The sequence below is a fragment of the Ambystoma mexicanum genome, chromosome 11 (genome assembly GCF_040938575.1).
Source record: "Ambystoma mexicanum isolate Mex_15411 chromosome 11, UKY_AmexF1_1, whole genome shotgun sequence".
Lineage (NCBI taxonomy): Eukaryota > Metazoa > Chordata > Amphibia > Caudata > Ambystomatidae > Ambystoma > Ambystoma mexicanum.
This window is the reverse complement of record NC_090934.1, coordinates 213,674,256-213,698,787: the sequence shown is the minus strand read 5'-3', so window position 1 is coordinate 213,698,787 and position 24,532 is coordinate 213,674,256. Positions and strand designations below refer to the sequence as shown.

The 24,532-nt window shown below is 47.6% G+C and overlaps 1 protein-coding gene across 2 annotated transcripts in view; it reads left to right on the top strand.

Moving 5' to 3' along the window:
* LOC138503275 (uromodulin-like) overlaps positions 1-24,532 on the top strand; it is a 194,545-nt gene that overhangs the window by 60,295 nt on the left and 109,718 nt on the right. For both annotated transcript variants that reach the window (XM_069622877.1, XM_069622878.1), the window contains exons 2-3: positions 16,421-16,495; positions 22,253-22,458. In XM_069622877.1, the coding sequence (XP_069478978.1) occupies positions 16,447-16,495; positions 22,253-22,458 (255 nt within the window). In that variant the 5' untranslated portion in view covers positions 16,421-16,446. The remainder of the gene's footprint in view (positions 1-16,420; positions 16,496-22,252; positions 22,459-24,532) is intronic.

Below are 24,532 nucleotides of genomic sequence, written 5' to 3'. Positions count from 1 at the left end.
AGGTGGTGGTCTTTACTGGGCTGTGTGCACAGCTGAAAGAGGGCCAAAGACAAGCAACAGACCCAATTCTTTCTCAATGTTTGACATAGGTTCGACAAGCAGCCCTTTATTTTTTCTACCACTCCGTTAGCTTGCAGGTGATAAATCGAGCACATTTTGTGTTTTATTCCTAATAATGCCATCACTTCTTTAAAGAGATCGTTTACAAAATGTGTTCCGTTGTTGGAACATATGACGTCTCATATTCCCCAATGTGGGAACACTTCCCTCACCAGGAACATTGCTGCGCATTTCGCGTCTGGGTAGGCACATGGTCCTGCTTCCACCCAGCGTGAAAAATGACAGACCACACTATCAAGTATCTTGCTTCATTACATCTTTCTCCCATGTCTGCATAATCAATGTGCAGCTTACAAAATGGTCCCAGTGGACGTGCAAAGTGCCACGTATCATCTTCAGTGTCATCCCTGAATTAAACATTTGGCAGGTAGTACATTCAACAGCCATTTTAGTGAGATATTCCTGGAGGTTTGGTACAAACCAATCTTCCTGGATATCCGCAGCAATATGCTGTTTGGAGGTGTGGACAAGGAAATGCAATTGTTGATATGCTATTATCAATAATTCTACAGGCATTACTACATTTCCTGTGCTATCTTGTCTCCATAGGCGATCAGTAGGCAATTGGGTGCACCCTCTTTCTGTCCATAATTCTTGTTCTTGTGGCAGTGCTCTTTTTTGTATTTCAATTATTTGTGCTATCGGCAAGGCATTGTATTCTTCCTCTGTTGGTTCTTGTGCTTTCTCTTTTAAGACACATTCTGTTTTGGTTTTGGAAATATGCGGCTTGTTTGGCTGCAGTGTCCACCACTGCGTTCCCAAATGATATTTCTTAATTGTTATTTGTGTGTGCTTGGCACTTCACCAAAGCTACTACTGAGGGTCCTGCTAGGACTGTAATTAATTCATTAAGTAATGCTGCATGTTCTACCGGGGACCCATCTGCTCTCCTGAACCTCCTCCTCCTCCAACGCGATAGACCAGCGTGTACTGTGGTGGTTACATATATTGTCACATGGCATCTATTTGAGGCAGTTAGTGCTTCTCTCAGGGCTATTAGCTCTGCTGCTTGGGCAGAGTAGTGCATTGGTAAACATTTTTGGACAAGTATTTCATATTCTCTGTCTTTCAGCCATACTACTGCAGCCCCAACATGTTTTTCCCCTGTCTCTGGGCATGTTGAAGCTGACCAATCTACAAAGTATAGTTCTACCTCCGTTAGTGCATTTTCTCTTGCTTTAGGGTGGTCGTCCCCCTCCCATTCATATGTGGTGCAGTCATGTTCCTGCATATCTTGTACTGTGCAGGGCTCTGTGATAAATGCTGCAGCGTTTACTGTCTTACATCATACCACTTGGACATTTGGGCTGGAGATGATAATCTTGTGTGCTGATGCTAGGGGTTTGTGTCCTAATGATGTTTTTTGTGTCAACACTGCGGTCATGATTGTCCCATTGGATTGCGAAAATAAGTAAAATTCCTGCTCGTAATCAGGTGTTGCTAGGACAGGGGCTGTACTTATCAGTTCTTTCAAGGTTGTGAAGGCTGTGTGCATTTCAGTGGTCCATTTTATTGGAATATTTTCCTTTTGTGCCTCTTTCAGGCTGTTGAGCAGTGGCCTTGTGTACGCTGCATAATCCAAAATCCAGGCACGATGATAGTTACAGATGCCAAGACATTTTTGCATGTCTTTTACAGTATGCAGTGTACCCGCAGTGTGTACTGCCGCTGCTCTATCTGGTACTATCCTTCTACCGTCTTTTGAGATGAGCTGTCCCAAGTAGAGCACTTCTGCTCCTATCTTCTTCTCCTATCTTGTATTGCTACAGACACCTCCCTTTCTTCTCCTGGCTGCTCTGGGGGCAGCGTTGCTGTGACTGCTGTGACCTTCACTAGCTTGCTTTGTACCAACTTTGCCTCCTCGGCCAATCTTAGTTGTGCCGTTTCTTTTTCCCTTTCTTTGAGCCTCCTGCAATGGTGTACTATGATGCTTTATATTTCTGGCCAGCCCTTGGCTTCTATCCCAGCTATTTTCTCCAGTGCCTTCTGTACTTCCTTAGGGAGGCCTCTTTTGATAATGAAGTAAAATAGGGAGATTGAATGGTCCCAAGCCGTGCCCGTCTCTGCACGCTACATCTCCTGCACACGAAGAATGTACTGTGCAGAACTTTCGTCGTCCCTCATAGTGCATTTCATTATTGATTATAACAGGTTTGTAACAATGCATCCCACACTTGCGCTCGTACATTATTGAAGGACGCGCCATCATGCATGTCATTCCCCAAGGATACTCCCGGGGACCCCGCCTTCACCGCCTGATCACCTACTGCTGTTACTAAAAGGCTTTTAATATCCCCAATTGCTAGTGGAACCCCTGCTGTATTCTTTTCAAATGCATAAATCCATTTCCCCGCACCCCAAGAAAGTGGTGGGAGAGCCTTGAGGAGATTGTGTTTGTCCATTTGTGCCCAGGGTACATAATGGGGCCTTCCTGCCCCCTTATGAATGAGTGGCATTTGTAATTTCTACCTTACTTTTTCCTTACTTACTTTCACTGTTTTCATTTTAGACAATGCCATCCTCCCAAGCCTGTTCTTTAACCTCCACTCCCATGCTGCTTCTTCTGTTACCCGTGGGGTAGCCCAACGTATTTACGGTAGTGGCATCCCACCCGCAGCCCCTCCTTCATCCTCATTCAAATCGCTCCAACATTCCTCATCCCTCTCTGAAGCCACAGTATCATAACTCACACTGTCTGTCTCCCCTTCTCATTCTAATCGCACCGTTTTAATTGGCGTACTGTGTATCCTAAAGATAAAATCCCCAGATTTCCACTTGTCTTCTGTTAGTAGGGGTGGGCTTCCTCCCAGTGGTAGTTCTGGCGGTTGCGCTTCCACTGGCACTGACAGAGGCGTTTCACATAATGCTCGCAAGCGGGCCAATTCACCTTGAGTAGATGTTAGTACCCTCTCTAGATCTCTGTTTGTTGGGCCCGTGGGGGAAAGGGTATTGTTAGTTGGGCATAAGGAGGGGGCTGGGCCACCGCTGGAGTCGTGGGCACAATACCCCCTGGGACACATATACTAGGTCCGCGTACCCCTCTGCAGGTCGCGTTAATAGTGGATATAATTTCTTTGGCTCTTTATTCTCTTTTTCTCCTTTTCCCTTACCATCCCCCTTCTCGGTAGCACTCCTGTCTTTGTCTCTACTTTGTACGACGGGTGCTTCCTCAAACATCTTCCACAGGTCTAAAACCTTTCTTCTATTTTGGAGTTTCTTCCCCTTGTATTTAGTCATTAAATGAGTGGCAACATGGTCTAGTATTCTTTTATCAAAAGACCTCTCTTCTGGCCAAACACAAGTCGCTCCCTCCCCCTTCAGTTCTGCCAACCACCCGTTATGATACTTTTTAATCTTCTCTTGATATAAGGGGAGGTTTTTACAAATGTGGGACAATGGTGTATCCATCTCCATTTTTAGTCAAACATGCTTCCTTTCCTTTCTCTTCCACCTGTTAACCTGTTCGAACCTGGGGGGTAACACAGGAATATGTGTATCTGTACTTCACCCCCCAATCCCTTTTAGTATTCTCTATCTAGGGTACACATAAACACAATGACCCACGGAACGTTTTGACGGAACATGACCAACAAATATTTAAACAGTACAAAACATTTAAACACAAAATTCTCCCTTTTTTTTACCCTGCTCCACACTCCCTTGACCCCCCTTTCACACTTCTCCATGCACACTACCTCTGCCCCTCCTAGGCCTTCCTCCATGCCACCAAACACTATGAAGACCAAACACTAAGAAGAAAGATAAACTCTAAAACAACAACTATTATTTACTATCGAGCCTACTCCTTATATGAAGCTCCTACTTTGGTCTTTTTTCTCTTTTAATCTCTACACTGGTCGGGACAGTGCTACCTCGCGCCGGCTTCTGTCTCCTTTCAGAGCTAGGTTCCCTTATCTCTTCTCTTCTCCAACTTATTTCTCCATATATAAAAAGAAATGGCCATACAAAAAAAAAGAATTAAAATTCTCATCTCACTCACACTCCAAGCCATGCATGCTCCTTTTCCTTTATAATTCAACCTCCCAACTATATGCCCTTATTTGTTCTCCCCTTGCAATTAGTACCCACGTGCCACTGTTCTTCCAAGAGCCTCAGTTCGCGGTATATCCCGAGGGGGCTTCCCTGTGGCGGGCCCTGGCCAGCTCTGGCAAGCAGTTGGGTTTTCGCAAATGAGGGACCCACAGACCCAACTCAGGAGCGTACGCTTTTGTAAAACGTCTGCCAACCGTAGGTAGTAATGGCCCTCCGCGGGTAGCCCTGGATCTCGCCGCAGGTACGGAAGTATCTCATGGACTATCACGCATAAGGGGTCACCAAATGAAGGCTGCCACCTTATCATACATGTGTCCCAATAGACAGAATAAAGTACACACCCCACTAGGGAATGAGACCAGGGGAGTAGTTGCAAGGGAACCAAAATGTATATAAGTAAAATAAATGCAAGCAAAGAACTCTGCTGCCCGAGAGCCCTCTGCCGACGGATACACAGGCAGCACATTAAAAAGGGCACCAATCATCATAGATGACATCATATCGAAGAGACAGTCTAACAGACATGATTGGCTAGGCACATATGCTACTCCCAGCTCCATAGGGGATGCCTGGGTTCCATTGGTTGCTGTCTCTCCATCAGTCACAGTACACGTCAGGTCAGCTGGGCTCATCCTTGCAGGGTGAAGGTTGGGCAAAGTTCTTCAGAGATGGTGTAGAGCTGTCTGACTAAGCTAAATAACAGAGCTTGGCATGCACGAAATAACGACTGGTATAAAGTATTCAACATGAATAGGAGCTGTTCATTTGAAATAAGTACATTCTAACACGTGTTTTTATGGGAGCTGTTAGGAAAAATTTCATATTTTATTGTAATTTTCCCTCCATGTGTCAACCCCCAAACCTTTTGCTGCTGTTTTACACCCTGATCTAAACTTTGCCAGAGAGGCGCAGCCCTCCGCCGCACTCCTCTGGGCTTTCGCTCAATTCTTATGGGGAAACTGACATGCCCTTAAGACAGTCAGTACTGGGAGACTTTGTTTCCCTTAGTCCTTTCCTCATGTTGCAGCTTTTGTGCAACATGTAACAAGAGTGCAATGTAACTTACTTTACCGCACTCTTGGGTCTCTAGTCATTCCAGAGGCCCTAGAAACTCTTGCTGGACCGATTATGGACTGTGCAGGTGTGTCATGGACGGGACTGGTGGCAGCTATCGTTTATCTCATGTTTCGAACCCTTTTTTGCCATGTTATCCGCGCTTACCGCGTTTGGCACGAATAGGTGGCCTGGCTCAAAAATGGCCATGCCACGCGGTTCTTTGTCCTGTCCTTTGGCCATCTTGCCCCTTCACCTTCCCCAGGTCGAGTAGACCCGGGTCAGTCCTTATTTGGTCATGCACTTTCCCGCGAAACCCAAAGCTTTCGCGGGCTTCTGCATGCCCTGTGTGTGTGCCTCCAGGATGTGGGCTGGGATGTCTGTTCCCAATACACATCCTGGGTGCCAGAGAGTCTGGAGTTTATTGAATGACTGGGACCATCGTGGTCCGTGATTGGTCCACGTATGGAGTGAGTGTTTGTGAGCAGATCTCCCATTGGGTCCTCTCCGTTTTGGCGCAGAGGGAACTTTGGATAAGAGAAGGCTGAAAACACCACTACCATGTCGATCTCCTGAGTTCACACCGAACAAGGGATAAGGAGCCAAGTATCCTGCAACAAGAAGCCGAGTTGAGGAACCGCTGGTGACCCGCTGGAAGGTTTGGCACCCTGAGCCCGCTGTCGTCTTGCGAAACCCCTCTGCCTCTGATCGTCCTAGAAGGTCTGCGAAGGCACTTCGAACCATTGGAATAGTGGGACCAACTATTCTCGGCACCTTCATCAAACCCTGCAAGTAAGCCTCCTCGGAAGTGTCCCTGGGCCAACCAGTGGGCTGACCAGTTTACGGAGGACGTTTTGCTCTGTCACTGCCGCCGTTTCGGGAAGCCCTCGAAACTTGGCCTACTGCTAACTCTGTGTCCACGGCACCCTCACACCGAATTCCGTACGCTTGGCATTCCCAGGTCTGAATTGAGTGGAGTGTGCCCGGACCAGAATAACTGCGGTGGTTGTGTTGCCCTGCTGTGGTAACGACCTGTGTACGTTCGCTGCATTTGTGACCCCCTCCACCCTGCATCCTGCTACTGCAGAATCTACACGGTGTCGAGACGTCCTGTTTATCGCATCCGAACCTGCCAGCAACGTGAACTGAACTGGTGAACTCTGGGTCTGCCTGCGTCGGGGACCGATGAGTAGTCCATACCCCAACCGGTGGCCCCTCGTGCAGGAGCCCACTTCTTTTCTACCGCTGTTGCGAAATAGCGACACTATCCCGCACTCTCATCCTGCCTCTGCCCACAAGTGGAGGACTTGCTTGAGTAGTGGGAACTTGTTCTTCATCGCTTCATTCACCTTCCTGAACTGACTGAGACCCTTGAAGAGACCCTATTTTGTCCATTGGCACAAGCGCGTGCATTTACTATTGAGCATAATGCTCCTCTCTTCGTAGGACTTGGACTGCCTCCTAGTTAGGTGTATTTCTGATGTCGAACTGGGTCTAACGATTACATGCACTGCCTGTTTTCCTCCCCATCTAGGTGGTCTACATATTTCGTGCTCTTAACTTCTTAGACCCCGCGGTCTTGTATATATATTGTATTGATTGTGATGTGTTGGTTTACTTTAGTATTATTGTGATTCTTTGCTATAGTCGATGTTACAAAGGCCTTGTAATAAATGTGTTTATATTTTTAATATAACACCTGTCTGGAGTAATTTGTAAGTGTCCTTGCTTTGTGTGCTCATTGAGGTCTTTCAGTCACCCTCTGTCACGCTTTCTCCCGCACACCCTCTCCCTGCTCCCTCAGCACGCCAGGTCTCTGCCAGAATCCATCAGGGGATCCCGTTTATGCACTCTGGCAGTCGGAGACTGCATCATCTTACCCGCAATACCAGGACACTGTTTGGAACAGGGGTTTACCGGCCATCCCAGCGCTGGAAAGCACAATGGAGACTCCCACTGGCAGCCCGTAACAATCCACATCGTTTGCAACGATCCTCGCGTCACGTGAGAGGGCCAACACGATCACGCATCACGTGAGGGGGCAAGCACTACCAGGAGTCACGTGGAGACAACGCTTCCGCATCACGTGACACGCATCACGTGATTCCTCTCAAGGATTCAAATACGGCCAGGAACACGGAAGCGTTGCTTCACAGCTGAACTCTTTCAGTACTGTACGGCTCTTGTTCCTTGTTCCTTACTTTGAACCTTGCTCCTACGATTCTGTCACGACCTCGGATTTTGTCTACTGGATTGCCTTTGTCTAACCCTTGGCATTGTGAACTTTGGCTTGAACTCTGTCACGACCTCGGATTTGTCTACTGGATTGATTTGTCTACTCCTCTGGCACCTTTGAACTTTGGCCTTGCATTTTTCTACGACCTCGGACTTGGATTTGGATTGCCTCACGGATTTCGTTGTGTTTTGGTATTCTTGGCCACCGGCCTCTGCAAGGCGTTCGCCTGGCTGCATAACCTGGATTGCCTCAAACCTCGGTGAGCGCCCATCCACAGTGTCTCGCACACTAAGCCCCGTCCAGGGCCCCACTATACATCTGGGTGTCATTTCCTATACACTAGGTAAGCGGTGCTCTTTTCCTTGCTGGGTATTATTGTACTACACGCACATTGTTTTGATAGTCACTTATTGCCTTGCAGTGCTCCAGGGGTCCTTCTGGCTGTTCCCGGTTCCAGACCTGACGGCTCACAACAAATCCTGTGGCCTCAAAGACTGCACAGACACTGAATATCTTGTTGTCTGTGTGGTACTTGGGGACGGAGGCTTACTAATCTACACGACCATCAAGACCAAGTCCGTAACAGACTGTGAAGCCTGCTTGGTCGTGCTGATTATGGATACCTCCGCCAGGGACCCTGTGACCGCTCTAATGCAGGCTGTCGCGGCCCTTAGGACCGACATGGCCGCCGCAACCACTGCCATTCACCATCGTCTCGACGCCTTACAAAGCGCACGCCAACCCCTGCCTATTGACGCCGAGTTCGGGGATCCCGACCCTCCGCTCCAGCCTGCCCCTACTCTGCCTCCTACTCCCATGCCTGTTCTACTCCCAACCCCTCTTCCCCTGGCAGCTCCAGAACGCTACCAAGGCGATCCCCGCAAATACCGCACGTTCATCAACCAATGCAAACTGCATTTTTTGTGCAGACCCCAGGCCTTCCCCGACTCCGTTACCAAGGCCGCCTTTCTTCTGTCCCACTTATCCGGTGTAGCCGCTACTTGGGCGAATCCGTTACTAGAGAACGACCATCCAGCCTTGTATGATTTCGAGCTACTAGTGTCCGAGATGGCAAAGGTGTTCGATACCCGATATAAGGCCCAATCATGAGACCTGGAACTCCTTGATCTATCACAGGGCAAGCTATCTTTGATTGAGTACATCACTCGTTTCAACCAGCTTGCAGCTGAAACATCCTGGCCAGAGCAGAAAAAGGCGATTGTCTACTATCGAGGGTTATGCAACCCCATGAAAGACGCCCTCGCGATGGTTCCGTCCCTTCCTTCTGTTTTCTCTGATCTTGTTGATCTCACTCTCCAGGTGGACGCCCGCAGAACCGAACGTAAAGCAGAGACGTTTACTTCTGGTCAGCTTTCTCCCGCTCAAACTGCCACTGGTGGTGAACCTATGCAAATTGGTGGCATCCGTAGTCCTATAACCTCAGTTGAGCGGGAACGCAGGAGAACCAGTAATGCCTGTTTTTACTGTGGGACTAGTGGGCATTATGTAAGAGAATGTCCCCGTCGGCCAAAAAACAAAACTCTGGGTTTTCCGAAGGCTCGCCCTTGAGATCGGGGGTACCGGCGAGCCCTTCATTGACCCCCACTGGAACCGTATTTGGCCCTATTAGACCCATAGTCGTACAGGCACTGCTGAAACCCTCTAGGGAGGTCATGCATGCCGTATGCATCGTGATTGACTCAGGGGCCACTGGCTGTTTTCTTGACATCACTTTAGCCCAGCATCTCAATCTGCCCCTAGTTCAGAAACAACATCCTGAGCCTGTACAAGCGGTTGACGGCACCCCCCTTTCGTCTGGACCAATCAAACAGCAGACCGCCCCTCTAGAAGTGGTGATTCAGGACACCCATAAAGAAACCATGTCTTTCGACCTTATCACCACACCCCAGTTTGGTATCATACTGGGCATACCCTGGTTAAGACAACACAACCCCTTGATCAATTGGGGCACTGGGCAGGTAACGTTTGAATCAGATGTATGTCAGCATTTCTGCTTAACAGAACCCGAGGTACTCACCTCTCCCGCCGCTATTCTTGGCGCCATGGCCTCTTCTCGAATTGAGGATGTTGATCCAACCACACCCACACATACCGTGGGGGCTGTTACAGCTGGTATTCCTGCTGATTACCACGATTATCTGCCGGTTTTTGATAAAGCCACGGCAGAAGGTCTCCCTCCGCATAGGCCTTATGACTGCCCCATAGACTTGATTCCCGAAGCGCCAATACCAAAGGGTAGGATTTACTCATTATCCCCTTCCGAAGAAACCGTTTTGAAGGACTATATACAACAAGCCCTACGGTTAGGCCACATTCGTCCCTCTTGTTCCCCAGCCGCCAGCCCTATCTTTTTTGTGCCTAAAAAGGAGGGTGACCTACGACCATGCATAGACTATAGACGGTTGAATGCCATCACTATAAAGAACAGGTATCCCATCCCGCTTATCTCCACCTTGCTTGATAGACTGACACGTGCGTCCATCTTCACTAAGTTGGATCTAAGGGGGGCATACAACTTGATCCGAATGCGCCATGGAGACGAATGGAAGACGGCGTTCTGCTCCCGACAAGGTTTATATGAGTATACAGTGATGCCTTTCGGGCTGTGTAACGCCCCTGCCACCTTCCAGCGTTTCGTCAATGAAGTCTTCTCTGACATTCTTGATGTCTATGTTGTTGTCTATCTGGATGACATACTAATATATTCTTCCTCCTTGGAAGAACATATCATGCATGTCAGAGAAGTCCTATCCCGTCTCAAGAACAATGCTTTATTCGCTAAACCTGAGAAGTGCTTGTTTCACTCGAAGGAAGTGGATTTCAAGGGTTTTCACATCACCCCCGGGGGTCTCTCCATGAATTCGTCGAAAGTTAGGGCCGTCATGGAATGGCCTGCCCCGATCAATGTTAAACAGCTCCAGTCTTTCCTTGGCTTCGCCAATTTTTACCGACGCTTTATCGCCGGTTTCTCGGCTATTGTTTCTCCCCTCACAGCCCTGACCAGCCCTCTTGTTCCGTTTAATTGGACTCCCGAACACCAAAAGGCATTTGAGGCACTGAAATCTAGGTTTGCCTCGGCTCCGGTCTTACAACACCCAGACCCAGAACTCCCGTTCATCCTAGAAGCAGACGCCTCCTCTTTCGCATTAGGGGCAGTTCTTTCCCAGTATTGTCCAACTACAGGCCGTCTCCATCCGGTAGCCTATCATTCCCGGAAATTCACTCCTGCCGAATCCCACTATACAGTTACCGAGAAGGAACTGTTAGCCATCAAGGATGCCCTCCAGACATGGCGACACCACCTCATCGGGGCAAAACACCAGACGGTGGTTTATTCTGATCATAAGAATCTGCAAGACCTAGCTACGCTGAAGTGTACAAACAGCAGGCATGTCCGCTGGCATCTCTTTCTTGCAGCATTTGATTTCGTGGTGAAACATAGGCCGGGTCTCTCCCACGGCAAGGCGGATGCACTCTCCCGGTCTCCTGGCGGGGATCCGTTACCTCTCTTTCCCGACACATTGTTAAAAAAGGGCCACGTCATCTGCGTTTGTACCCCATCCCCTCCTATGCTTACCACCATCAGACACTGGGTTTCCCAACACCCACACGCCTTAAATGAGTGGGATGTTCAACTACAGGAGGGGTTGCCTTTTATCCAAGGGAAACTATTTCTCCCGACCAGCGATGCACGCAATCAAGCACTCGCTTGGTCTCATGATGCTGCAGTCAACGGGCACCCGGGGCAAAAACGCACTCTAGAACTCCTTCAGCGGTGGTGCTGGTGGCCTTCAATGAGGAGAGACATAGAGAACTACGTCAACACATGTTCGATATGTGCTCAGTGCAAGTCATCTAGGGGGCGGCCTCTGGGACTGCTCCAACCACTACCAGTCCCGCCCAGGCCCTGGCACACGGTCTCTATGGACCTTATCACTGACCTACCCCGCAGACGAGGCTACGACACGATCTGGGTTATCGTTGACTCCTACACAAAGATGGCCCGCTTCATACCTTGTACGGGAATACCCTCAGCACCCACATTGGCCCGTTTGTTCTTTCAGTCCGTTTTCTGTCTGTTTGGTCTCCCGCAGGTCATTGTTTCGGACCGAGGGTCCCAGTTCACGTCTCGTTTCTGGCGTGCTCTCACTGGCATTTTGGGTATCGATTCACGCTTCTCCTCTGCCTATCATCCAGAAAGTGATGGGCAGACCGAGAGAGTGAACCAGGCCCTGGAACAGTATCTGCGCTGTCTTACCCTCCAGTACCAGGATTCCTGGTTTAACCTGCTCCATCTAGCTGAGTTTGCCTATAACAATTCCTGGCACTCGTCTACTGGTTTCTCCCCTTTCTATTCCTTGTACGGTCAGCATCCTCGTGCCCTTCCTCTTCCTGATTTCCCCTCCGCCACTCCTGCTGCTGACGCCTGCGCTCGTGACCTGGTCGCGATCCATGCCCAGACACTCACCCACCTGCGCGAGGCCCAGGCGGTGATGAAAACCAAGGCAGATAGGAGGCGGCTGGCGGCTCCTAAATATTGTGTGGGTGACCGGGTATGGCTCTCGACCCGCCATTTGCATATACCTGGCTGTCGTAAGCTGCTGCCTCGCTTTGTTGGTCCCTACAAGATTGCTAAAGTCCTGAATCCTGTGGCCTTGCGCCTTTCAGTTCCCCCTACCTGGCGGATTCACCCTGTTTTCCACACCTCCCTCCTCAAACCCTGTCTTGCTCCTACCCGTCTTAGTGCCCCTCCTGCTCCTGTTTCTGTGTCCTCTCCTGACGAGTATGAGGTCAGTGCCATTTTGGGTTCTCGTTTCCTCAGGGGTCGTCTTCAGTATCTTGTGGATTGGGTGGGTTATGGCCCTGAGGACCGCTCCTGGGTCCCTTCCCGAGACGTGCACGCCCCGGCCCTGGTTGCCCGTTTTCATAGGGACTTCCCATCTAGCCCACGGGGTCGTGGGCCTTTGAGGGGGGGCTCTGTCACGCTTTCTCCCGCACACCCTCTCCCTGCTCCCTCAGCACGCCAGGTCTCTGCCAGAATCCATCAGGGGATCCCGTTTATGCACTCTGGCAGTCGGAGACTGCATCATCTTACCCGCAATACCAGGACACTGTTTGGAACAGGGGTTTACCGGCCATCCCAGCGCTGGAAAGCACAATGGAGACTCCCACTGGCAGCCCGTAACAATCCACATCGTTTGCAACGATCCTCGCGTCACGTGAGAGGGCCAACACGATCACGCATCACGTGAGGGGGCAAGCACTACCAGGAATCACGTGGCGACAACGCTTCCGCATCACGTGACACGCATCACGTGATTCCTCTCAAGGATTCAAATACGGCCAGGAACACGGAAGCGTTGCTTCACAGCTGAACTCTTTCAGTACTGTACGGCTCTTGTTCCTTGTTCCTTCCTTTGAACCTTGCTCCTACGATTCTGTCACGACCTCGGATTTTGTCTACTGGATTGCCTTTGTCTAACCCTTGGCATTGTGAACTTTGGCTTGAACTCTGTCACGACCTCGGATTTGTCTACTGGATTGATTTGTCTACTCCTCTGGCACCTTTGAACTTTGGCCTTGCATTTTTCTACGACCTCGGACTTGGATTTGGATTGCCTCACGGATTTCGTTGTGTTTTGGTATTCTTGGCCACCGGCCTCTGCAAGGCGTTCGCCTGGCTGCATAACCTGGATTGCCTCAAACCTCGGTGTGCGCCCATCCACAGTGTCTCGCACACTAAGCCCCGTCCAGGGCCCCACTATACATCTGGGTGTCATTTCCTATACACTAGGTAAGCGGTGCTCTTTTCCTTGCTGGGTATTATTGTACTACACGCACATTGTTTTGATAGTCACTTATTGCCTTGCAGTGCTCCAGGGGTCCTTCTGGCTGTTCCCGGTTCCAGACCTGACGGCTCACAACAAATCCTGTGGCCTCAAAGACTGCACAGACACTGAATATCTTGTTGTCTGTGTGGTACTTGGGGACGGAGGCTTACTAATCTACACGACCATCAAGACCAAGTCCGTAACACCCTCACCCCTCTTGAGACTTAGTCTTGACAGCCGCCATCGCTACCCTGATTGGTCTGGCTTGTCCAGAGGTTACCCTGTTCCAAGAAACTAGGCTGGCCTTCTGAACTTATGCCCCTCCAGGTCAGAGTTCAGAAATCCATCTTAACAGGAGCATAGGTTAGGGGTCATTCCTTCAGGTTCCTTATCAAAAGGGGCGATCTCTGATATGGGGTCTCTGGGCCTCACGTTTTCAAATGCATTGGGGATAGAGGTTTGTGTTACCAGAATATATGACTACTCTGGATTAGATATATGGTGGGCGATTTAAAGGTGGTCCAGGGGAAGGGTCTGGAGACCAGACGCGTTCAAAGGGAATAGGGGGCATGGGTTCAGTGGACCATGGCTTGGTAGGCAGGGAGTGGAGAGGGCATGAGTCAGTCAGCAGAGGTGGATGGGGCGCTGGGGCTGGAGCAGGCCTTGGCCTCACGTTCTAGGATGAGTGCATTTTGTCAGTGCTTGATACTTGCTAATGGCAACAATGAATGGCTGTGTTTCCGTGAGAACAGAAGTTGCCCTGAGCTGACAGAGGGTGGAGGTGGCGGGGGCTGGTTGTCCGTGGCACTGGGAGAGGGAGAGTGGACATTTCGGCAGAGGGGCAGAGGGCCTAGAAAAGGATGTCGTTTGGAAACACACAAAATGGAGTACAGACTACAGAGCCTTAACATGGTGTTTATGCACATCTATCCAAAATGGAAGATGCCAATAAGTCCAAGAGGGGTGGAGATATCTCCCCACTTAGCTCACACAACATTTACCTGGTGCGGGAATGGTGCAGGGGGGTGAGATATACCTCCTCTCCCCCAACAATTGTCCATCAGGCCTTTTATAAGACCAGCCAGGAATATCTGCAGGAAAAATTATGTCGTTATGTCCCTTCATGCTCACTGCGTTTGCCTACTCGGCTGTGCATCTTTGTCCCCCAGGTTAGACGCTCCTGTGTGGGGGCCGCTCTTTCTCGATCTGCGTGGCTCAACTGTGGAATGCGCTCACTCTTCCCCTCCGTGGAACTCAGGATCATCTTGCTTTTAGGCGGTTGCTGAAGACTTATTTGTTTTGTTAGGACTGCTCGTGTAAACTCACCTTTTTTCTGCTGCCTCCTGTTGGTTCCATGTAATAATGTCGCCGCATAAAATGTCTCCTGACAAAAATGTCGCCATTTTTTGCAGAGACATTAGTACGTTGAACGTGCGGGGAACAACCCTGCAACCCCTGAATAGTTTTTTTTTTCTTACAAGGGGAGCAGGGGACCTCCCCGCAACCCGTCACCATATAATGTCGCCAATGGCTTTTCCAGGTGACATTATGTATGGGGACATTATGTATGGGGACATACTGGATACTCTCCTGTTTTCACGGTTTTTGCTTTAGGGCCTTGATGCCCTAGCTGGTGTATGCCGCCCTTTACAAATACTTTAACTTAACTTTATAATATATTACTGACTGAACAGATCACTACAAAGGGATCTTGGATTTAGGGGAACCCGGGGAAAAAAATAAGGGATTGGAAGATGCACTGGGAACTGATCACAGACTGAGGGGATCACTCAAGACTGGAGGGATCCTTTAATAGATCAGACACTGACTGGAACCTAATAACACGTGTACTTGGGGATCACTAAGAAGAGATAAGAGACAAAGAGATCAAAGAATTCAGGGGTCAATGAGTCTATAGATGCTGAAAGCGGGATCACTACAAATAAAACATGTTGGGGATCGACCAGAACAGATTGGAGACTTTGTGTCACTTGAGAAAAGGTAAGAGACAGGGTGGATCACTAAAGTGAGATGTGAGACTGAAGTCTCACTGAGAAGAGATCAGAAACTATGACAATCTCCAAGAATAGATCAGAGACTGAGGGGATCCATGAAGGAATGAGAGAATGAGGGCAGTCAATTACCTGGACGAGAAGCTTGAAAGGGGTGTCCACTGATCCAGTTTTGGGGAACTATGGGGATTAGAGAGTGTGTGGAATCAGAAAAAATACAATATTATGGCTGTTACACCAAGCAAAGGTAAATACACCGACACAGGCTTGTAAAGATTCCCAGAATCTTTATTACAAAACTGAACAGTATTCAACAAAGTACACAAATATCTATTTGGCTGTCAATACATCACAGAGACCACCAGCAGGTTCAATGTGAGCAGTGAACAGAATTTCCTAGCTGGGCATCGACGCATTTATACAATTTGTAAAATGATGTCCAGCCCTTTTGCAGGTTAATCATACACTGGGCTAGGGTCGCGCCAGGTTCGCTTTCCTAATTTACATATCTCGTGCATGCGGTTTACTTTTGAATACATTTACTAACACACTCCATTATTCTTTAATTTAACATTTACATTCTTTACATACTGTTTTAATACAGACCAAACAAATGTTTCACATATTATATTCGGATAGCATTACTGTTCTTGTATACTTGTAGTTTAACATTGCTAATTCAAGTAATCCCCTGATCCCGAGGTCAACAAAGGACAAGGTCTACATGACCCTAACATGTAGCCTGAAGGCAGGTTGGACATTAACTCTCCTACAAAGGTTGGAGAGGTTAAGGCAAGAACAAGGGCACACGAGATGGCCATTTTAGATTACAGGGTAACTTTGTACAAAAACCCCAAAATGGCGGTTCTAACCTAAAATGGAGGCTTAATTCAAGATGGCGGCTTACATCAATTTCTAAGGTCAAGACCTTTCCGTAGAGAGTTATTTGCGTACAATTTTAAGCAACTTGGCGTAGGCCAATATACATACATATCATTATAATAGGAGGCATAATTTAATATCCGGTTTGACAAGTGGGGATTGGTGGAGAGTTTTGATCGTCCCACTCACCTCTGCCTCCTTTCTCTCTGCAGGTGCATGAAGCATTGACGTCGCGGAGATGGCACTGCTCCACTGGGTTCTCCTAACTGCTGCTTGTTTTTCACAAGGTACTGTAATTCATTCTTATGAAATGTGTGTGTTGGCTCCTTTGTTTCACTGTTTTTGAACCCAGATCACACAGTCAAACCTACCCTGGTCAGAGAGATGTACCTGCTAAGGTTGTGGCGCTGGACATGCCAAGTCAAGGTGTCGAAACTACCCAGGTCAGAGTCGTATACCTACTGAGTTTATGGCACTGGACATGTCCAGTTTAGCAGCCTAAAATACCCAAGTTAGAGGCATGTATATGGTCAGGGTATGGCACTGTACATGCCCATGCTAAGGGGGTGGAACCTACCCCGGTCAGAGGCGTGCACCTGCTCAGGTTACGGCACTGGTCATGCCCAAGTCAGGAGGTTGAACCTACTCCGGTCAGAAGCGTGCACCTGCTCAGGTTACTGCACTGGTCATGCCCATGTCAGGAGGTTGAACCTACTCCGGTCAGAGGCGTGCACCTGCTCAGGTTACGGCACTGGTCATGCCAAGGTCAGGAGGTTGGACCTACCCCGGTCAGTTGCGTGCACCTGCTCAGGTTACGGCACTGGTCATGCCAAGGTCAGGAGGTTGGAACTACTCCGGTCAGAGGCGTGCACCTGCTCAGGTTACGGCACTGGCATTGCCCACGTCAGGAGGTTGAACCTACTCCAGTCGGAGGCGTGCACCTGCTCAGGTTACAGCATTGGCATTGCCCACGTCAGGAGGTTGAACCTACTCCAGTCGGAGGCGTGCACCTGCTCAGGTTATGGTATTTGATATGCCCAGGTGGACGTGCTCAGGCCATGCTGTTGGTATTGAAAGTTTGGCTGGTGGAGGTATCGTATGTGTGTCTCCCAAGTTAGGACAGTGTGGTTCTGGGATGTAATCGAAGATGTAATTGAAATCATTTAGTCCATCTTAAGATAACTGGAGAAGAGGGGTCAGAATGTGGCACCATACCTATGCCCTAGAAATGCCTCTTCTACACTGGAGAAACTAAGATGACCGAAAATGTGCAAGTTCTTTACAAGCTATAGGTGCTCTGAAGCGCCGATGGGATTTCAGTGTAAAACGGCTTTGTTTGCGTAATATATTTTTTTCTCCAGTGGGAGAGAGAATAGGTCATCTTTACAAAGAGTCAGGAATTTAATATCACACTTTGGCCGGTTAGTTTTTACGAACATTAGACCAGCTAGTAAAGTTTCAAACATAAAGGAAAACGTAGCTAGGAAGGAAATAGGTTTCGTGTAGTTTAATTTATTGTTGGTCTTTTGTAGTGCAGCATCTGGTATACAGGATACCTCAGCGCGCCATTTTAAGAAAATAGCATAGCATGAGCAGAATCCAGTGTCCTTGGAATTGCTTCTAGACTCCATGGCTGTCTCTCTGAGGGCCTCCTTATAAGTTGCGCCGTAGCAGAAATACGGGTGGTATTTCTGGATGCCACCTGTTTTGCCACTCTGCAGGGTTATAGTTTTAATAACCCATAACATGAAAAAACTGCCTGCTTTAACGTAAAGGTTATACCTCCAGAAAAAACAGGGGTAATGGACAAGGCAAAAACACAGCGGGCGCCAATTCCGTCTGCCCCCAACCGAGTCCTAATTGACCACCATAGTGTGGAATAACAGAAACCCTACATTTTGTGGTAAATTGCAGTTCTCATTTCGCCAGATATATAGTGGGGTCCTGCGTGTCCTGGGTGTTCTGGTTGGATCATAGATGACATGGCAATGGGGACATTATTTAATAACTAATGAGTTCTTTCCTTTGTAGAAACAGAACAGGTTGTGAGAATTGTGTGACCGGGGCCCAACTTAACACTAAAGATTGTGTGTAAACCAGAGGATGGCAAACAGCTAGGCTTTGGATGTCCTAACACACAGCCTAATGCTAGAATCAAATTATAATGATTGAACATTGACTCCAATGCAAGTGCGCCCACTCCAGTTAGGGTCCTATGTTGAAGTCACATAGGTACTTTACCATATGTCGTCTGATATTATTTAATTGATACAACAAAAATCCCACATGTGTATCACTATTACATTTCTTCCATATATTATAGTAAACCAAATCATTGCATCTGTCATTTGCCAACATCACAAATATATGTTAATAACATGTTAGCTGACTTCATGGCCACGAGTTTCGCCTAACCGGGCTTTTTCAAGGCTAAAATATGTAAGCAAACTAGTCATTTGCATCAGTATTACTTGAAGTTCCTGTTCCCCATGACCAGAGATTAAAACGAATAAAGGAAAGGGGGGAGAAGACAAAAAGTATAGAAAAGAGAAAATTAGATAAGGCTTTAGTTCATTCTCCTTGTAACAATTGAAATATTCAGAGCATTGAGGAACATAAAACAGTGGGTGTCAAAGTCTGACCTTATTGTCCTATTGTGAAGTTATATTAGTGAGAGTCGTTTCTTCACTGGATTCTAGTTAAATTGTTAAATTAATATTTGCAATCCATTCTCATATCCTTTATCCTAGAGAGTATGTGATTTTAGATAACAAAATGTGAAAGGGAACTCATGTATTGTCCGTGAGTGGGTAGACTCACGAGTACTGTCCTCAATCGTAAGCAGTGTTGCTGCTAGTGGTAACCATCAATTTCTACAATGTACACAAATAGTATGCGTTGTATGCATCATATGTAGTACCATGATCTTCCATATATTGCAAACATATATATCCCTGCTTTGCTTACCTATAAATACGTTATTTTATTTGCTGTAAAACAAATCCGGCTGCTGCTTCGAAGGTCTACAGAGTTCTTACATTGCCCAGAGGAGAAGGGGGAGGAGGCACGAGTAATCTCTTGAGAAGTGCAGGCTGCTGCTTTTTTTGCTTTGAGCTTTTCCACCCATTACTTGACCTTTTCATGATGCCTTGTCAGTGTTGTTGGTCGCTGTACTGTGCAATGTTAGCTGTCTAATCCTTCTTTGCTAGGCTTCAATTAAGCAATAATGTCACATTCCGAGGGCATTACGAGCTGATAACGGCCCTAGTTATTTACAAGGGCCAATTGAATGTTGCAACCTGGTAATGGCCCGAAGAGTGGGGTGTCATTACTAATAGAACATTCGACAAAATTAGCCTAGTATGTTCTGTTTAAAACAGGGACCGACAAAGGATAAGCATTGGAATGTTGGTAGAGAAGGCACATACCAGCCAATATCACCATGTGCCACTATAGTCTGCAATGGAACTGCCAAGATTCCAATGTGTTAATTACTTTTTCATAGGACAGGCATTCTTCAGTGCTAGGAGAGTGTCTTAGTCTGAAGGGGGCTATATCCATTGACTCATCCAAACTGGGCTCCAACCCTTTAAGTTGGATGTAATCAAGGATACCACTGAAATTAACTGATTATGGTGTAACTGGACAGGGTGGATCCAATCCTTGCCAACATGAAGTAGGGAGATATTGCCAGTAGGATTGGAGAACTGAGACCACAGGATAGATGGAGACAGGACATTAGGAGCAAGGGGTAGAGAAGGCAGGAAGTGGGGGGTGACCATCACTGATGAGAACAGGATCTGAGCAAGAGTATCCTAATTAAGACAGAGCCTGGGTGGATAGGAGAATAAGGTTAGTGTGTAGCATATCACACAAGTCATATGGGTAAGTGGGATGGCAACTACCAGCCTTGCACGATGTTATGTGCCTTTTAGACATGTGTGACCATAATTTCGAACAATGAGCTGAGACCTTTGAGTGCAATGGATTGACAAAGGTTTTGGGGAATTTTGAACACAGAAAGGAATCAAAGGGCAGCCTGTGTAACTCAATGCATGCCTCCCTTTATTCTGGGCTATTGTAAAGCAGTTTAGGCCATTTGTTAGCTGCTTTTGAATGACTGGCAAGGCTCTTTATTTATTTATTTATTTATTTATTTATGTATTGTGCATTTATTAGGCGCTGAGTCAATTCTGTTTCAAAGCACCCACAGGGCAGCCGGGAGGGAACAAGGGATTGAGAAAAAATGAATACAGTGGAAGATAAAGACAAGCCTGTTAGTCAAAGAGTGTATGCAGTACCCTTTGGGTGCACTACAACAACCCTGACCTACAGGTAATAGGAACCCAACCTTTGTTATAAGCTTGTACTACACGGGTTGGTAGCGTGTTGAGCAGCCAGGCTTATCTCAAGAGGGGTCAATGTGAGCAGTAGGGTGGTTACACAGAGATTCACAGTGACCAGTATCCAAATGAACACTTATACACAAGGTGAATTCCCATTGATTACTTGGAGTGGGGGGAGGGGAGAATCAGAAAAATATGTTTGTTGTCAAGTCTAAAACCATTAGAATGGAGCTGAAACGTCACTCATATAAGATGTATTTCAAGCGACCCAACTTTGATGTATGAAACATTAGAAAGCAGTGATCAATTCACTATTCATTCCATGATTTCCTCATTGGTCGCAGAGAGCCAGCGTAGACTTGAAACTCGGCATCCATGTTTGCACCACAGATCAAGTGGTGTCTCCGTTCCCTCGCTGTTCCTTCATTCCTTGTCTCGTCTTATTTATTTCTCTACCATTCTCGCCACCAATCTGTACTTGCCAAGACCAAGGTTAATCACACCCTGTGGGTTTTCTATCTATGTACTTTTATCTTACTATCCAGGGTACTGTCCCCGGGTACGGCGTCATTTCATGTGTTTATTTATGTACATGTGTCTTCACCAGATCTTGTAAATAAATATAGTTTCTATTTGAACCTTTCATGGATTGTTCGAGCTAGTAAATGTTCTTGTTTTGTTTCTTTTTTTGGGGATTCTCATACCGGTTCGGCTGAGTGGGATATCAGGTTCAGATACCCGACTTTATGGAATCATTTAAGAATGACCAATGGTGGGACCCTTTTGTTGTTGTACAGTTGCATCACCCCGGCCACTGGTGTTAGAAGGGGTAAACCCTGCCTTTGTTAAATCAATCCTGACCAGCATGGTGCTCCCCTTATCTCTCACTCTTTCTCATGTCAGTCGCAGTCATCTCAGGCAGTCCTTGGGCTGGTGGGTTTCTGTGTGCCCATAGTGTGGTGGTGGTGTGGACTCTATTGTGCTCAGCACTGGTCTGCATAGGTCTGGGGTGGGGTCTGCTTCTCTGGGCATTCTGCAGGAGGGTCTGCAACTCTTTGCCTGGAGTATGTGTTGATTGGTGTGAGCCAAAGGGTATTATGTATCTCTGTGTGTGGGGGGGGGTCTGTATATTTTCTGTGTGTAGTCTGTGTTTCACCAGGTCCTTTGTTCCTACAATAATAATGGCATGTACGCTGATATCACAGGCTTACACGGGAAGTCTGTGCAAGTAAATCCGATTCGTCAAGTAGTAAATATACAGTGTATTCACGCAAAAGCAACTTTCACAAGAAAACCGTTCAGCAAAAACAAAGCATGAGGTGCCAAAACAACAAGAATTGAATTGAATTGGATACAATATATTGTGTAGGGTGTTGAACATGGCTCTGTGCGTTTGCAGGGGGGCATGTCTATGGCAGGTAGTTTATCACTCTCTGTCCTGGTATCTCTCTGAGCACTTTGCATGTATTTACATACGATCGGTGGGTTGGTCTGAGCTGCTCCTTGTGCTGTCTGCAAGGTGGTCTATATTTCTCTGCAAGTCCTACATGGGGGTGGGGGTCCTACACGTTGTACCTTTCACCCTGTACGTATACTGCCTCTGTGCTCTCTTTGGGTTGATCTGCACACGTCTCTCTGATTGGCAGTCCATACCATGGATGGCTCAGCCACTGTAAACACTGTGTCCTTCCCCTACAGGTTGCCTGTCGACCCCCGTGCCTGCAGTGACGTGTGACATGGATGCCATTGTGGTGTCATTCGATGTTTCAGAGATGTCCAGTCAGAACTACCAGTCGTTCTTCCTGCACAACGAGCAGGCTCCGCAGTGTGTTGGGTCTGCACAAGGCAAGGTTTCACTCTCTGGGGCCGCGTTTCGGCGCGGAGACTGCGGCCTTCAGTTTACCGTAAGTACCTGCCTCCATTTCCTTCAACCTGGCTTATTGTCAGCACGATTGGCAACGCATACACATTGTCAGCACTCAAAGGAACATGTTTTTAAAAGGTGCTCATTGTTCACTTTGGGATCGTTGTGTTGGGTCTGGCTAGAAAGAGGGTTAGCTTCTTGATACAGTTTCCGAGTAAAATGATCAGAACTGCAATCACAGGAAGGCCACACTGCCATATGACTGGAAGTCCCAAAGGCAACATTCCACTAACTTCCATTAGCACCCCGGGTGGGTGAGCCAGCCAATCAGGTGGCTAGGAGCGTGGGCTTGAACCGCTGGTACAAGCTGTGTTCCAAGCCCCCGACAGCCGGCTCTCCCTGCTACTATCTTCCCCCACCCCTGTCCCTGTTTTTTTTTCTGTATCAACCGCCCGCCTCCACACTTACCTTATTTCGGCTGCGGCGGTCCGTGCCGCTGCAGCTTCCTCTCAGTTTCCCACGGCCGCCATGGAAAGGGAAGAGGGGTTCCGTACCGAGCCCTGCTTCTCTTTCTCTTTCCATGGCGGCCATGCTGGTAAAGTATTTCCCTTCTTACAACGGGACACGCCATGGGCCAACGTTAATGGCCCTCCCTTCACTCGGGCGTTAACTGGGGCCGCGGGCCGTTACCCCCGGTGTTGCCTGTGGAACGGGTACATAAAGCCACAACAGTGAGGCATATAACTCCCTTTTGTTTCATTTATGACTGCTTACATTAAGCATTTGATGCAACAAGTGCAATGTTTACATTTCCTTGTGTGTATGACTACACCTAATACTAATAATGCTCTTTGCCAATACTTGTTTCACAGGCAAGGGTGCTGGAGCATTTTCTACCATTTCTGCTTTTTCCATTACTGTTAGTTGGCCTGCATATACACTGAACTATCATTGACTTGGTCAGTGACGTCATTTGAGGGTCACCAGAGGTCGCAAGTGCGACCTCTGAGGTCTCCCTTGCGACCTCTAATGCAAGCTCCTGGGCTGTGAAAAATAACAACATGAGGGCAACAAGTCTAACACTTTCAGCACTGAACCTAAATAAGAAAGAATAGGATTGCCAAAAAATGTGTCGTTCTAGAATTCTATACAATAATTGCTAGACTCATTAAAGGTTTATTTCAGGCACACTTCAGGGGGTGAGTCACTGATTGAGTCTGTTCTCAAACGCCTCAACTCAGCCTTTCATCCTTCTGAGGTCGATAAATGGGGACCAACGCAGGTTGGGTGATATTGGGTGTATATTTCTTCTATGTAAAGCGCTTAAGCGTGACTGCTATATAATAACACATCATTATCATTTGGTCATGGATGTATGCTTGCATTCACAGTAATTTGGTAATATGGGCCTATACACACTGATCTTAACGATACATATAGAGATCCATTTAGGTATGAAATGTACATCACATTATAGTGATATCGTAACCATATTTTTCGTAGTGTACAATGCTATGTGATGCCACTTCATGTTTTGTCAACGGGCGAAAGGTCGTGTTCCATCGCTTCCTGTGATATGACTTTGGGGTGGGGTCAAATGACATCACTTCCTGTGATGTCACCAGGGGTCAAGGGTCGTGTGATGTCACTTCTGCTACCCCTGGCATTTTGGTGAAATGACATACCTGGACTTGGTCTTGGAGAGTTCTGGCTTTCTGGTGGTGCATTGATGCACCGAACTAGCTTTACAATGGACTGTGGGCTGCTTTTATATAACAACGTAACGGTGCATTGTCTGCATAGCAGCTTTCTATGCATTAGATTATTGCACTTTGTGCTGAAAGGATTTTTAAACCCTGTCGCAGGATTCAGTGATAGGTCTTCTCCTTAGAGGCCTGACTCTCCCGGGGGCAAACGTGGCAGGGCAATTCGAGGCTACACTCCTAGAAGGGGAGCAAGGTGATAACATGGTACAATGTATACACAACAGCATACAAGGGGACATTGTCCACTCAATATGTTAGTGCAGCCAGTGCCCCAGATAAGATTTGGAAGTGGCAGTATTTTACTCCCTAATTTTTGAAGTTGGGAGTAAAATGAATTTTTGGGGAGTG